Source organism: Trematomus bernacchii, unplaced genomic scaffold (genome assembly GCF_902827165.1).
Source record: "Trematomus bernacchii unplaced genomic scaffold, fTreBer1.1, whole genome shotgun sequence".
NCBI classification, from domain to species: domain Eukaryota; kingdom Metazoa; phylum Chordata; class Actinopteri; order Perciformes; family Nototheniidae; genus Trematomus; species Trematomus bernacchii.
Window position 1 is genome coordinate 13,476,481 of NW_022987582.1, and position 14,633 is coordinate 13,491,113.

At 41.1% G+C, this 14,633-nt stretch overlaps 1 protein-coding gene across 1 annotated transcript in view; it reads right to left on the minus strand.

The window, feature by feature from the left end:
* ibtk (inhibitor of Bruton agammaglobulinemia tyrosine kinase) overlaps positions 1 to 14,633 on the minus strand; it is a 37,206-nt gene that overhangs the window by 18,711 nt on the left and 3,862 nt on the right. The window contains 6 exon segments of the mRNA XM_034127373.1: positions 166 to 343; positions 1,028 to 1,151; positions 1,791 to 1,971; positions 3,525 to 3,642; positions 5,833 to 6,003; positions 11,717 to 11,827. Of these exon segments, the coding sequence (XP_033983264.1) occupies positions 166 to 343; positions 1,028 to 1,151; positions 1,791 to 1,971; positions 3,525 to 3,642; positions 5,833 to 6,003; positions 11,717 to 11,827 (883 nt within the window).

Sequence of the window (14,633 nt, forward strand, 5' to 3'; positions counted from 1 at the left end):
ATACTTTAAACTAATTTTAGTTTTACAATGACCTATAACTATTCCCTTTTTTAAAGGTTTGAGTCTATACACATCTAATGAAAAAACTTTATCAATTTAAAACTGACATTTGCAAAATGTTGTCCAACTTTATGATATAACGTACTTTGTTCCTAAATTCCTCACCTTTTTTCTCCTCGTACTTTTTATATTCTCCAGCCCACACGCCACTGAAGCCCTCCCCCTCCTGAGTCACAAACATCATGCCGTTCTTGCTGAGAGAAATGTCCGACATGAAGACCTGACGCCCGTACGCCCACCGGCACTGTCTCACCGAGCTGCCCGACGACCGCCAGCAGAACACCTGGGAGGGAAAGGGAATTGGAGGAATTTAAGAAAGGTACACAGACAAGTCTTAGTCACAATTGAAATCTATAGAACCCTGTATGGGCCAGGCTGCTTTGAGATTGTATAACTGTCTATGATGCTCCATAGGTTAGATAACAGGGGAAGGTAAAAATAACAATGTTATACATCGTGCTGCAGTTTCTAAATGTTAGCACATGGGAGAAGTGAGATTTAGGCAGTTTTATTTTCCCATTATAAAAGCGACCTTCAAATTAATGTAATAGGCATCTTTTACATTAATTCAAAAAGTATGTCAATAATAATAAATTAAATACAGAGAAATATTTGTTTTGAATTAATAATGAAATAAATAAAATGTTTTATAACTACTGCCTGAAAACTGTATTTAGAAAAATATATATCTCTTTTTAATTTGTAGTTAATATTATTATTAAAACTACATTTCAAAACACTAATCTGTCACCATCTCACAGTTTCATTGAGAATGCTTCTGTTGCCCCACACCAATATTAAGTGAGGGTGTTAGCAGACAAACTCAAAATGTCACTCAGAAAATAGCAGGATTTTCTGTTGTGGAATTTCAAAATGAAAGCCCTCTAAATGTCAAAGACGAGCTCTGTTCCCTGTCAGTCTAGATAAGTAAATTAATCACACTCCTATACTATTTGAATGCTCTTACCCTCCCAGCTTCATCTAAAGCCAAGATGACCACCTTCTCTCCCCCTCCCTCGTTCAGGATCTGAGGAACCACACGGTGGTCCAGACTGCCACCGCTGACCAGAACCTTCCTGATGTTCAGCTGCCTGAAGAGACACAGCGAAATCAATGATTACAAAAAGAAGTGTCACATTTGAAGCATATGTTTAATATAGTAATATATATATATATATATATATATATTGATTTGTCTTTCTGTGGACCAAGATCTTCTTTTCTTTTTGGAAGATGCCTATTTAATTATAAGGGCTGATTTCCTAAACATCTGCCTTTAGGTCAATTCAATGTTGTGTCATCATTCTTTAACAGACCTGTATGCACTTAAACAAACACTATGCAAATCAACGTTATAGATAACATAACAGTTTCTAGTTTAGCATCTGCTGCCATTCAAATTAGGTCTGATTATAATAATGGGGGTGATGCAGAAAAGGACAGTTCCTCTGGTGGCTTGTAAAGGCTGCACATATCAAACAGAGCTTTGAGCATGGAAAAATAAAGAGAGCTGACAACAAGGGAAACAGAATATGCAGTCTTTTGTAAGTAAGGAATAAATACTGAAAATAAATGTGCCCAACATCAATGAAGTATGTTTATTTTGTTTAATTTGGATCAGTTTTAACCATATTTTGCTTGGATTCAATTAGTAAAATATTTAAAAACCTTTAAAGCAAATGCAATCTTCAAGGCCACTTCAGTGTAATAAAGGGTGGTTTAATGAATACCTGGAAGCCATTTTCTTGCACTGGTAGTCAGCCAACAGGTAGACATCGCCCTTCTCAGTCACAACTACTGTTGCTCCATCACTGGCTGCTGCCATCGCTATGGTGACATCCTTGTGATGCAGAGCTGATACCTGCCGGGGGGCTGTCACACACTTCTCTCCGTTAGGATCCAGCAAGTAACCTGGAGATCAACATACAAAAAATAAATATATACTTTACTTTGTCATTTCTTGGTGCCCTACATGTATATGGTGTGCGTGTGTGTTCAAACAGGGCTTTTAACTAGGGGGACACTTCAATAGAAATGATAGCTACACATTTGGGAGAAAAAACAACTTGAATTGTCTGTTTGAAAATAATTATTCTGAAATCATAATTATTTCCCAATTGCTTAATCGGATTGCACAATATAGTATTTGATATGGTCGTCCACTGGGAGCATAACAGACGCAAGCGAAGTGTGCAGCGTGACGAGGTTAATCTGATCTGAAAGTTAAGGGATGTTGTTCCTTAACAAAAAATGCTTTGTGTGTCTTTTATGTAAGAGCATTACAGAGAAGTTTGTGAATTTTATCTCAAAGATATATGACTAAAATCTTAGAGAATATCAACGTTCTTTTCAACTCTGGGAAATCTGTTGTTTTTCTAAGAATATAATGTCCCTTTTTTACCTACAATGGCCATAATATAATAAGAAGAAAATCACTGAATAGCATTTCGAGTCACCTCTGACATGATGGAGGATCTTTCTGTAAAGTAGGTATACATTTGCACCATTTTCCCCTTGTAACAATAACTATAGACAAGCGTTTTTGTTCGCAGTCCACTTTACCGGACAAATGGGAAAATTACAGTTTATTATTATATTTGTTACTTATGTAGGCTTTATAAAGAATGACATCATCAAGGCATGTACATATACAGCATATTTTATTGAAATTATTACTGAGAAATTCAAGCCTGCATAACCGGAGCGCTGTCTGTAGTGCTAGCGTACGGTTGTGGTTTGTTTTGAAATTCATGCAACCGCTGTAAATAAACTCTCTCCAGCCAGAATCAGCACAACAGAAAAGTAAGTAAACGTCCGATCATCAGGGCGGATCAAAGCTGCTTTCCAACATTTCTGTAGTACTGACGCTGTTGCATTAGTTAACTATATGACCGGGTAGCCTACGAGAGACGTTTCAAAGTTCATATTGTTGTGGAGATGTGTGTTCTGTCTCTGCGCAGAATAAAGTAAATGTTGGAGTAGAAAAGTTGAACTACTAAAAGGCGGTATGTGTACATCCCCTAAAGCTAACTGCAAATATTATTTTCCTCAGAATATAAAGTCCTGGAGCGCCGTTCCGGTGCGCTCGGGCCACATTATGAGCGCTGTTCTCACAGCAAGGGGGTCTCTTTGCAGGCTGTGGCATTGATGAGAGCGGCTGGTGCCGACTCGTCTATTCAAAGTATTTATAAAACACCTTGTGCTTACAGAAAACATTTTTACCAGGAAATATGATTTACAGTAAATGTGCCTTTTCTGGTCAAAGTCTGGTAAATTCCGGCTAATGGAAACACTGCTTTATCTGTATTTTTTGCTCTGGCAATGTTAGACTTTAGTCTGCCAGAGGGTGTTGGTCTCGCCTTTATCTGCACAATCTTCCTTTTCTGTCACATTCAGTGTTTGACAGGCAGTGCCATTTTCTCTGCAAACACTGGCTTTGCTGACATTTTACTGTTGAGACTTACCCAGCTGGCCTCCATTGAGTCCCATTGTGTAGACAGCCTCCCTGGTCCACAGCACTGTGTGGAACCTTCCTGCTGCGACTCCAATCACGGTCCTGCCTCTCAGCGTCTTGGAGAACACCTACATGTACATACACAGCATATCACAGGCACATTTAAACTAGAGTATACACAATGTAGGAGTCTTTTACACATAAAGTGCAAGATAACCATCACGTGCTAGTTCAAAGGGTGGTGATTTATCGTAAATACTCAGTGCAAGTTATTCCACATTTCCACGTCTCAATCTGTGTTATAATAACTTGAGAGAAGCCGGGAACAGAGAGATTGAAGTGAGCAAAATAAGTGAAGCGCCAAAGAGTTTAATCATGTTGGTACCAGTAATGGTAATGGAAGATGCTAACCTCATCTTGGAAATAGACATGAAAATTAGTTGTTTTACACTTTGTGTATATAGTAAGCTTTACGGTAAAAGAGAGGGTAAGAACTGACTTAAAAATAAAAGTGACTCTAGTGAAAGTGATTACTATTTCACATTTTAAAATAAATCACATAATAAATAAAGAAAATATACAAAAATAAATAAAACTAAAACAATTCAATAACACAGACCCAAAAAAAAAAGACACAATCCTGCAAACTGTATTTTAGAGATAATTTGGATTACTTCTTTGCTAATAATTGGTCAAACTTAAGAAAAACAAAGACTCAATTTCAAAAGATCAAAATGAAAGAACACCATCTCCCAGTGTGATTAGAAAACATCCCGTTTTCACAAATCAATTTGACTAAGGGATGACAGCAGACAAACTAATCACTTATGGCGCATTTCCATTGCAGCGCGTAGCTCGCTTTAAGCGTGCCGTGTCGTGCCGTCCCCTTTTTTGGTTGTGCTTCCACTAGGCCTCGTTCCGGCGCGGCACGGCGCGGGGCCACTTTTTCCCCTCTTTTCTGGCCCTAGAAAATTGTGGTTCTATCGGGGCCAACAAACAGGGCTGAGTCGGGCTGAGTTTGCTAAACTAGAGAGAGGAGCGCTGGCAAGAGGGCTAGAACTACAACAAGATGGACATATTTGACCGTGATTTAATTGTAATACACGTTTCAAAATGATGCCGAAGTAACAACATACTGATACCGGTTAGTAAAAACCATGAATTAATGCTTTGTCAAGTCTGCAGACAGACGGCAGGCGAAAAACCTTTTAAAATTCGTGTTTTTCTAGATGGAGATTGGCTAAGCTAACGCAGTATATGCCCCGACCGTCCACACTCACAACAACGGCCTATACAGACATAAATAAGGCAGCGACTGTATTCACCATGACACAGGCAGTCTGTGGTGTGTACTTGTTTAACTTTTGTCGAGTTTCTGAACATATATAAGGAGCTGTGAGCTCTGAGTGCTCACAGCTAACGGCTGTGTTGTGTTTCTGGATTTCTCATTGAAGATGACGTCACGGCTCCGCCTACACTGCGTTACTATAGTAACTACCCCAGTTCCTAAACTGTAATGGAAGCGCAGCATGAAGTGAGTCGGCCCTGTTAAGGCCCAACGCGGCCAAGCCGTACCGAGCCGTACCGAGTGTGGCCGAGGCCGACCGTGTAGTGGAAATGCGCCATTATACAATATCAGGATATTCTCATATGGAATCTCAAAGTGAAAGCCCTCTAAGGGCCGGACATAACAAACTGCCACCAAAGAACACGTCCCGACTGTTGTGTCGCCTCACGTCTCCTGCGTCTTGGCCAAAAAGTCGCACTGGAACACACCGCAAAGACTTCAGCCGACGGCCAAGTAGCACGTACACACTGCGCATGCGGTAGTGTGTATTCTTAATTCAAGGCAACCGGAAGACAGACTGCGTGATATATACAAACAACAAATGGCATGTGCATTCCATTTTCACTCTCGTCCATCACAGACTGTTTCACATCGAAAACATGTTTAGTGCGGTACTGGCGGTATCAGCCCTTGGACTGTTGCTTGTGGAAGCATATAGCAAGAGGCGGAAGCTGAACAGCCAATCAGAGTGAATTATTTTGCCGACAGCCTCCGTTTTTATTTTAGAGGAAATAGGTATAAGAGATAGAGATCATTTTCAATAGGTATGTTGTGTACTGTGGCATAGCCTAAAAATATCATAATATTATTGATAAGCCATTGGGTTTTGGCCTTACCGTTTCAAAAAGAAACCTGCATAATATAAAACAGAGAGCATATCGAAGAAGTTCTCATACATCAATCACAGACAATGCACGTGACATGCACAGCAAAATTCCCTCCGCACCCTTCCTTACCCTTAACCTCTCACCTGTTTGGGGACATGAGCTGAGGCAGGAGGGGGAGCCAGACCCAGCTGGTGGAAGGAGTTGAGGCCAAAGGTGTAAACGTAGCCTTCCTCTGTCAGAACCACCGTGTGGTCTTTAGCTGCCGCCACCTGGGAGCAGTGGTGGGACATCAGACCCTCCACCATGCGAGGAATCTGTGGAAAGGATACAAGGAGAATATAATGAGAAATATAAGAAAAAAACTAAGTGTACAGAAATGTAAAACAGCCCATGTTCAATGCTCCATTTGCGTTGAATAATTGAGGAACGCGGCGTTTCCTCTACATTTACTTAAAGGAGGTGTCATGCTTTTCCGGTTATTACCCGTCCCCTTGTGTGTTATGAAGGTTTTTATGCATGTAAACGGTCTGCAGAGTCAAAAACCCTCAAAGTACACCCTGTAGGGAGTAAAACTCTAACACAGAAAAGACCTCCCCAAAACGCCTCGTTGGAACTTTCTCATGTTCTTCCTGGGCATTGTGACGTGTGGATACCCAGTAGCCACGCCCAGAGCTATGATATGGGCTCAGAACAGTCTCATAATACACACAGAAGGATTCACACTTGTATTTCATGATCCGCAAAAGGATTCACACTTGTATTTCCGGATCCACACTTGTGTTTTTCAATGCACACACAAATGTGTTCCGTTTCATATTCATGTAAATAAAATCCAAATACAGAAAAAAGTTTTACATATGTATTTTTGATCCACACATATTTGTTTTCCGTTTAAATCCCCTGAACCTACAAACACAAACCGCTTTCTGTGCATGGATCGCTGTGCATTCGTGTGTGGGTTTTTTGAGACTCCCCTGACGGTGACCCGATTCGTACTTGTAATTTTTTCTATCTATAGCCAATCAGATGTCTCCTCAATTCTAAGCCAATCACATGAGTGCGCCCCCACGAGGGTAGATTTCTTGCGTTCATGACGTAGCGCTTCATGTATGCATTTTGCGATGTCTGGAGTTGACAGGTCCATGGAGCCTGTCTGCAGGCGCTAATCTCAGGACACCTCCACTCTCAGTACATTGCCACTTTCCGAGCAGGAAATGCACGCAAATACAAGCCTTTATATTATTAAGGTACAGTGCCACTTTCCGAACCATTAATGAATGCTTGTGTACACAAAAACGGCAGGCAAAACTGTTTTAAATGTGTGTTTCCTGTATGGCGAATACAGCTGCTTTATTTATGTCTGTATGAAGTTGTTGTGAGTGTGGAGGGAGCAGCTACAGGTTAGCTTAGCCTAATCGATCAGTGCACTACGAAGCCAGTGCTAGACAGTGAACTGTCAACGGGGGGAGCCCCGCCGGTCATTTTTCGGCCAATCACTCTTAATAGTTTGATCGGTGCTCTCTATAAAGGCCGATCAGGAGAGCTGGATCTGATCGATATGGACATAAACGCGAGTGAAGTTTTAGCGAGCTGCATGAGAAACTGACGGGCTGTCAGGAGAGAGGGAGAGAGGAAAATAGATGATCCTTACTCCCGTGTTATTATCCGGTAATTACCTAACGGAAACGCTGCTACACAATTCTTATTATTATTATTGAAACATGACCGGTAAGTTTCAAATTTGTCCGGTAAAATTAAATTCTGTCCGCGGAAACCCTGCTCCGGACTACGCAAAATGCGTATATGAAGTGACATGAACGCAAGAAATGTACCCTCGTGGGGGCGCGCTCATGTGATTGGCTTAGAATTGAGGAGACATCTGATTGGCTATAGATAGAAAAAATTACAAGTACGAATCGGGTCACCGTCAGGGGAGTCTCAAAAAACCCACACACGAATGCACAGCGATCCATGCACAGAAAGCGGTTTGTGTTTGCAGGTTCAGGGGATTTAAATGGAAAACAAATATGTGAGGATCAAAAATACATATGTAAAACTTTTTTCTGTATTTGGATTTTATTTACATGAATATGAAACGGAACACATTTGTGTGTGCATTGAAAAACACAAGTGTGGATCCGGAAATACAAGTGTGAATCCTTCTGTGTGCATGTGTGTATTATGAGACTGTTCTGCAGAGGTGGGGACTCGAGTCACATGACTTGACTCGAGTCAGACTCGAGTCGCATATTTTTTGACTTGAGACTTGCTTGACTAACATTGATAAAAGACTTGACTTGACTTTGACTTGGTATTCATGACTTGAGACTTGACTTAAGCTTGAGACAGATGACTTGAAAGGACTTGTCTGTTTCAAATTAAATATTTCCGTTTGTTTTTGTAGTGAGATATTACGTTTAGTTTTTTCGAAAAACGTGATCGGGTGATTTTAGCGCCGTGCGCGCAAACCTGGCAACCCACTAGACGACAGGGGTGTCAGTTAACATGGCAGCGGCTAGCGTTACTCCACAAATAGTGAAGTTTGGATTCAAGGATTATGTTGTCGATGACGCTAATAAGAAGAGAACAGCGGTATGCAGGGTCTGCAGCATAAAGATCAGTGACACGACCACCACAACATCCAACTTCATTCGTCACTACAAAAAAACCCACAGAGAAAGGTGCGTGAATGTGTTGTGTTAGCTAGAAAGCTAACGTTAAGTTTAAGCTACGTTAGACTTGGTTTCAAATCGATTAAGCATTGCAAAGAGAAGACAAAACGGTAAATGAACACTAGAACCGCCAAGGGATTCATTTGTACTAACCCCGATACTGACGGGCTGTCAGGAGAGGGAGAGAGGAAAAGAGATGCCTCGTTTATTTCCCCTGTGTTATTCTCAGAAGTTACTGTAAACTGTTGAATAATGTAGTTCATCTACTTTTAGTAGTTTGTTTAAATGTTTTAATTATGGTGTTTTTGTTTGTAGAAGTGCATCATTCCTTGATTTATTGTAAAATGAATCTGAACTTTTTGATCTGTTGTGATGATAAACTGAAGCAATTTCTAAATTAACCCAATTAAGTGAGTTTTAAATCGTCCTACTTAGTTTATAAGGAAATGATGAAGAGGAACAAATTAAATGATTTGAAAATGATATCTATGTAGGTGCTGACGCTGTTGGCGGTTCTAGTGTTAACAGAAATTTAAATTAAATATGTGTAATGACAAATGCCATATATCATTTTCTTACCTGGAAATCTGCCTTTTTGAACAGACTTTTTGATTGAGTCCTAGCTATATTGTCTGCAGTTCTGGGGTTAATATGAATCTAATATGATTGTCATCGGTCTAAATTAGATTTCAAATGATTAACTGTGTATGTAATGAAGATCATAGTGTGGGTTAAATCCATTTTCATAACCACTGTCTTTTAACTGATTTAAATGCGGAAACTGGGCTTATTCATCAGAATTTCGTATGACTTGACTTGACTTGCTTGACCTGAGCAATGACTTGACTTGACTTGCTTGACTCTCACCACAGTGACTTGGGACTTGCTTGATACTTGTAGGTCAAGACTTGAGACTTGCTCATGACTTGCACATGTAGGACTTACTCCCACCTCTGCTGTTCTGAGCCCATACTATGACGCGATACGGTCATGCAGTACGCGGAACCAAATGGACCAATCCGTGGAGCCGTTACGTTACGTCCGCGGAGCCGTTACGTTAAGCCCCCGCTGATTGACGGACTTCCTCACACACACACACACACACACACACACTCAGTGCAGGCAGCTCAGCTGATTTCTCCTCCCTGGCTGCAGGGTGATAACAGACAGTTGGGATCGCGGCGAAATTCTCTCTGCAGACCCATTCTCACAGCGTTTATCAACCTTTTTCTTACTCAATATCAAGCCACACTTATTGTTTTTACTTCGGCTGTGACTTTGTGTGTGCTCAGGATGAGTTTGGCTTTGTTTCGCTGTGCATCGCTAACAAGGAAACAACACCTCCACGGAGCTCAGCGCGATTCACAACGTCCCGACCAATCAGAGCACACTGTGCTCACAGGGAGGGTGGGGGCTGGAGCTTTTGGAGCTACAACAAGCCGTTTAGTGGAGAGAGTGAATACTGCTGAATACACACACTTTACAGAGATGCTGTATGAGAAACCAATGTGAGTTTGGAAAAATGCACAGTATAAATCTATTCTAGTATACCTTAACAATGGAATTATGATCAGTGGAAATGGCCATGACACCTCTCCTTTAAATTATCACATGCCTGACCTTTTAGCAGCAGGGAAATTCCCTGTGTATAACATTGCCTTATTTATAACAATTTGTGGCTCATTCTAACACTCCAACGGCACCCTGACAGCAGGAGCTCTGTTGTGTTCTGCTATGCTCAAGTATTTTGCTGGAAAGGCTAACATAATAGGACACGTCTGTATTTTTCTTACTGTTACAAAGTAACCAAGAATTGCCTTTGTATAAAAGCCTGGTTTATTCAATTCCTTTCTACCATAGTGCAGCTCCATTGTTATTGAAACTATAAAAAGACATCAGTGAGCTCCCCTTTACACCAGGTGATATGCTCCTACATTAACATGCGCACAGTAGTTCACTTTTCACAAATTACCACATGTGCTCCACCTTAACTGATTAAGAGATTTCCACATAAATCCCAGCTACCCCTGCATGCCATGCCTGACAAATGTCTAATATAAACACCTTTTAGAATGTAAGTTCTAAGAGTAAATATTAATTTCACTTAATAATCATTGTTTCCTCTGCAAGACTCTAAGACCATTTTATTTGGTACACTTGTAAAATATCAAAATCTTTCTTAGCTGTGCCACACTCAACTACTTGTTTATTATTGAGGTCCTTGTTAGTCATGGTGTTGTACTGAACAGCATTATATTAAGAAAGTATAATTCAAATGTTCAACCCCTGCATCTTAAAGGTCCCATGACATGCTTTTCCGGTTATTACCCGTCCCCTTGTGTGTTATGTAGCTTTTTCTGCATGTAAATGGTCTGCAAAGTCACAAACCCTCAAAGTACACCCTGTAGCGAGTAAAACTCTAACACAGAAAATACCTGTCTATGCTGCCCCAGAACGCCTAGTTGGAGATTTTTTTTTTTCCATTTTTTTCTTCCTGGTCATAGTGACGTAACGGTGCTCCGCGGAACTTTGCCGGCACACACACTCACTCAGCCTTATCTTTTCTCAGCCGCGGCTCCGCGGATCTCTGCACACACACACACACACACACACTCACAGCCAGGCTGAGTTCCGCGGTGTCTCGCTGTCTCGCAGACCCCACACAGCTACCAGGAAACAATACCAGTAATCCAGCTCACACTGTCCGCTCCTCGAGCCTCAAAGGGCGGAGCAGCGAGCCCCGCAACTTCCCGCCAACACGGCACCCAGACCCCACACAGCATTCTCATCTGTTTGTCATTACTGGTGTCATTTTCTGGTTGCTAACAAACGCCATTGCAACATATAAACACTGATGTCCAGCTGTAACGGTGGTGATCTCATCAGAACAGAGTGGGCGAGCTGACCAATCAGAGCACAGTGGGCTCATAGGGAGGGGGGGGGCAGGAGCTCCAACAAGCCGTTTAGGACAGAGAGTGAATACACATACTATACAGAGATGCTGTATGAGAAACCAATGTGAGTTTGGAACATTGAACAATGTAAATCTATTCTAGTAGACCTCAACAATGGAATTATGATCAGTAGAAATGGCCATGACATGGGACCTTTAAATGGGGTGGCCTAAATATTAGAAATATGAGAACAAGCTTGATAATAAATATAAAACTACATTTGGTCACAATGAATGAAGTGAATCCAAGAGATAACTGTAATGAAAAAAATAAATGTTCAGAGATGTCATTTGTTGAGGTTAAATATTATATATTTTTAAATATGGACTAATTAACAGTATGCTAAAATACATGACAGATCTTGCAATACCAGCATAAAGCCTTGCTGCAACAGGTCTCACCAGATAAGTCTGTTCATCTCCATGTCCAAGTCGTCCTCCCAGCCCGTGGCCACAGGTGAACACCTGACCTTTCTGAGACAGGAACACTGAGTGGAACTTACACAGGACCACCTGCAGGGAGGAGAGGAGGGTAACATCAGCAAACATGTCATTTTTCACGCTCTTTTTCCCAGTGGGGTGCTTCCTTACATATTTTATTTCATAGAACAAAACATTTAAGCTTGTGTTAACTAAAACACGTTCAAAAACTGTTGAATTTTAGACAAGGGAAGCAACGACTATTATTTGTTTTATTTGTTTGATTGTTAATGGGATCGAGTATTGGGTACTTTGTTCAATTAAAAGATACGTCTGTTTTCAGTGTTGTTTTAATTGCACAACGGATACCTTGTATTTAAACTGCAAATCAAATATATCTACAGGAACAAATAAATAACCTGAAGGAAACCGAAAGTGGTCAAATGCTACCTAAACCCGGGTTTTAGGACTCATGCACCACTCTTTTGGATTTAATACCAATAAATCACCTATTCTAAGGGTTAAAAAAAAAAAGAGTCTGAAGTTTGTGCGGTTTAAGGATCTTGTCTTCATAGTGTTGACCTGATAGTGAGCAGAGGCTGCAATGCATCTCTTTCCATGTCCTTTGGCCAAGCCCTCTTGTAGCGATAGTAAAACACTATGCCAATAAAGGCCAGGGCACAAGTGGAAAAGCAAACATCATTATTAATACATTGCTACCCCTCAAGCTTTCAATAGGGCGCAGGGATGTTTCCCAAAGTATGACATTGATGTGGACACTCACACACACTACGGTGTAGTTCATTTAATTAAAAACATGTCATTGTGGAATTAATATTTAACCTCTGGCACCTGCTGGGTTGGGATATGGAGACACAGACTAAACGCAGAGCCACTGGGTCATTGTGTGGTCATGAAATCGGATCCATCTGTCCCCCACTAGGCTTTATGAAATTACACTGCAGGACAAGTCTTGAATGACATAAAAAAAACTCAAACATGGGGTTTCTTCTGTAAATACCAATAATACAATGACATGAACCAAAGCTTAATCATTTCTTAACTAATACACAACATATACAAAAAACAATCTCTAAGAATGGATTAAAATGACAACATATCGAACACAGTTGTTACTTAATCGACATTAACGAGCAGCTGGTGTTTGTGCACACTACTGGTAGGAGTCACATTGGTGCCATTAGCTTTATTAATCACACTAAGAGCATACAAAATGCATGTAATCGTAGCCATGCTGGCACAGCCTAGCTCGACAAAGTCACAAATGAAGACTACACATGAGACACACCAGATATGAACTCTGTTTGACTCAGGAAAAAAAAAGTAATTTAGTTTGACTGGTACTCCTAACTTTAGCAGAGCTCAAACCCATTTACCATTTCAAAACGCCATAATGTCACACACTCCGATTTCCAGAAATATCTGCTGATGATTCTGGCCATATTTGACTTTTGAGTATATATAGCTAGAAGTTTCTTATGCCAATAAATGTTTATGTGATTAACTGTGCAGCCCTGTTTAGATCCAACTGTAAGCTTACACTGTCATGACTTGGGTCGGCTTTGGTCTCTCGTTGTGGTTGGGCCAACGTGAATCTAGGTGCTGATGATACTACAGAGTTTCTGACGTTGCATATAAATTACAATTGCTACCTTCACACAAAGTTTGCATCCAGCTCTCTTTTTCCAGTTGAACTCCTTAGCCAAACAGGCTTTATGTTTGGGTTTGTCGAGGCAGCCCTAGCATTGAACTATTGTGTCTGTTTATTCCATACTGTATTCCTATGCAAAAAATGTCCACTGTCAAAATGAATGCAAAAGATTGCTCTTGCCCACACTTTCTCAAACTGTGGTAAAAGTTTTGGATGAGCTGGAAGTCTGTCCCATACGACATGAAAAACACACTGCTGGGATTTTTAGAAAGTCTGAATTTTATATTTTTTTGAAAACAGAACATGGATAGAAAAAGGGAATCAGTAATCATGTACTTTTCCATACTTTTACTTCCATACTGTACTTATCCTGATCAAAAATTACTCAATGGTAAATTGACTGCCTTATAAGAGCCGTCTCCAGTCTTTACTACACCTCAAAGCCATTTTTACATATTCAAATTCACACAATTACACAGAGGCGGAGGCTGCCATACAAGGTGCCACCTACTCAGAGAGACTAATGTGCTGTTTACACGGGAACGAAAACGGTTGTATCTGCTACTTTTCTCTTTCGTATAGCCCGTTCGTTCACACGAGGCCGTAACGGAAACGCGGAAACGGACCCCTAAAACGATAACGTGTCCCAAGGTGGATAGATCTGCGGACGGAACGCTCTGGGGGGGCAAACGGCTCCGTGTGTACGTCCTATACGATCATTTTCCTGATAGCGATGAAGCCATAGCCCCGCCTCTCCCCACCTCTGCTGCTCACTGCTGTAGCATGGTCAGTAGCTACTGCTACTGACCATGCTACAGATGTTAGTGCAAAATCTACAGCTCCTCTACCACAACCATCAGCAACAAGTTGACATGGAGAACTACATGCTGCTAAATCCACCGCGGAGAATAAACAGAAGGGCAACCAGGCAACCATGGCAACCATGCTCGGGGGTCTTCTTCACTGCTTTTGGTGTATTTTGTGGAAGTACAGCGCCACTTACAGGCCCGGCATATGTACTACAGCGTCTCCAGCGCTTTCGAGCGGTCTCGTGTGAACGGAAGACTTTTTTATATCGTATTCGGTTCGTTTGCGTTTCGTTTGCGTTCCCGTGTAAATGGGGTCTAACATTCACACACACTCACACAGACACTTGCATATGCCTTCGGGAGCAGTTTGGGTTAAGTATCTTGCCCGAGGACACATCTAATTGTTGACTGCAGTGGC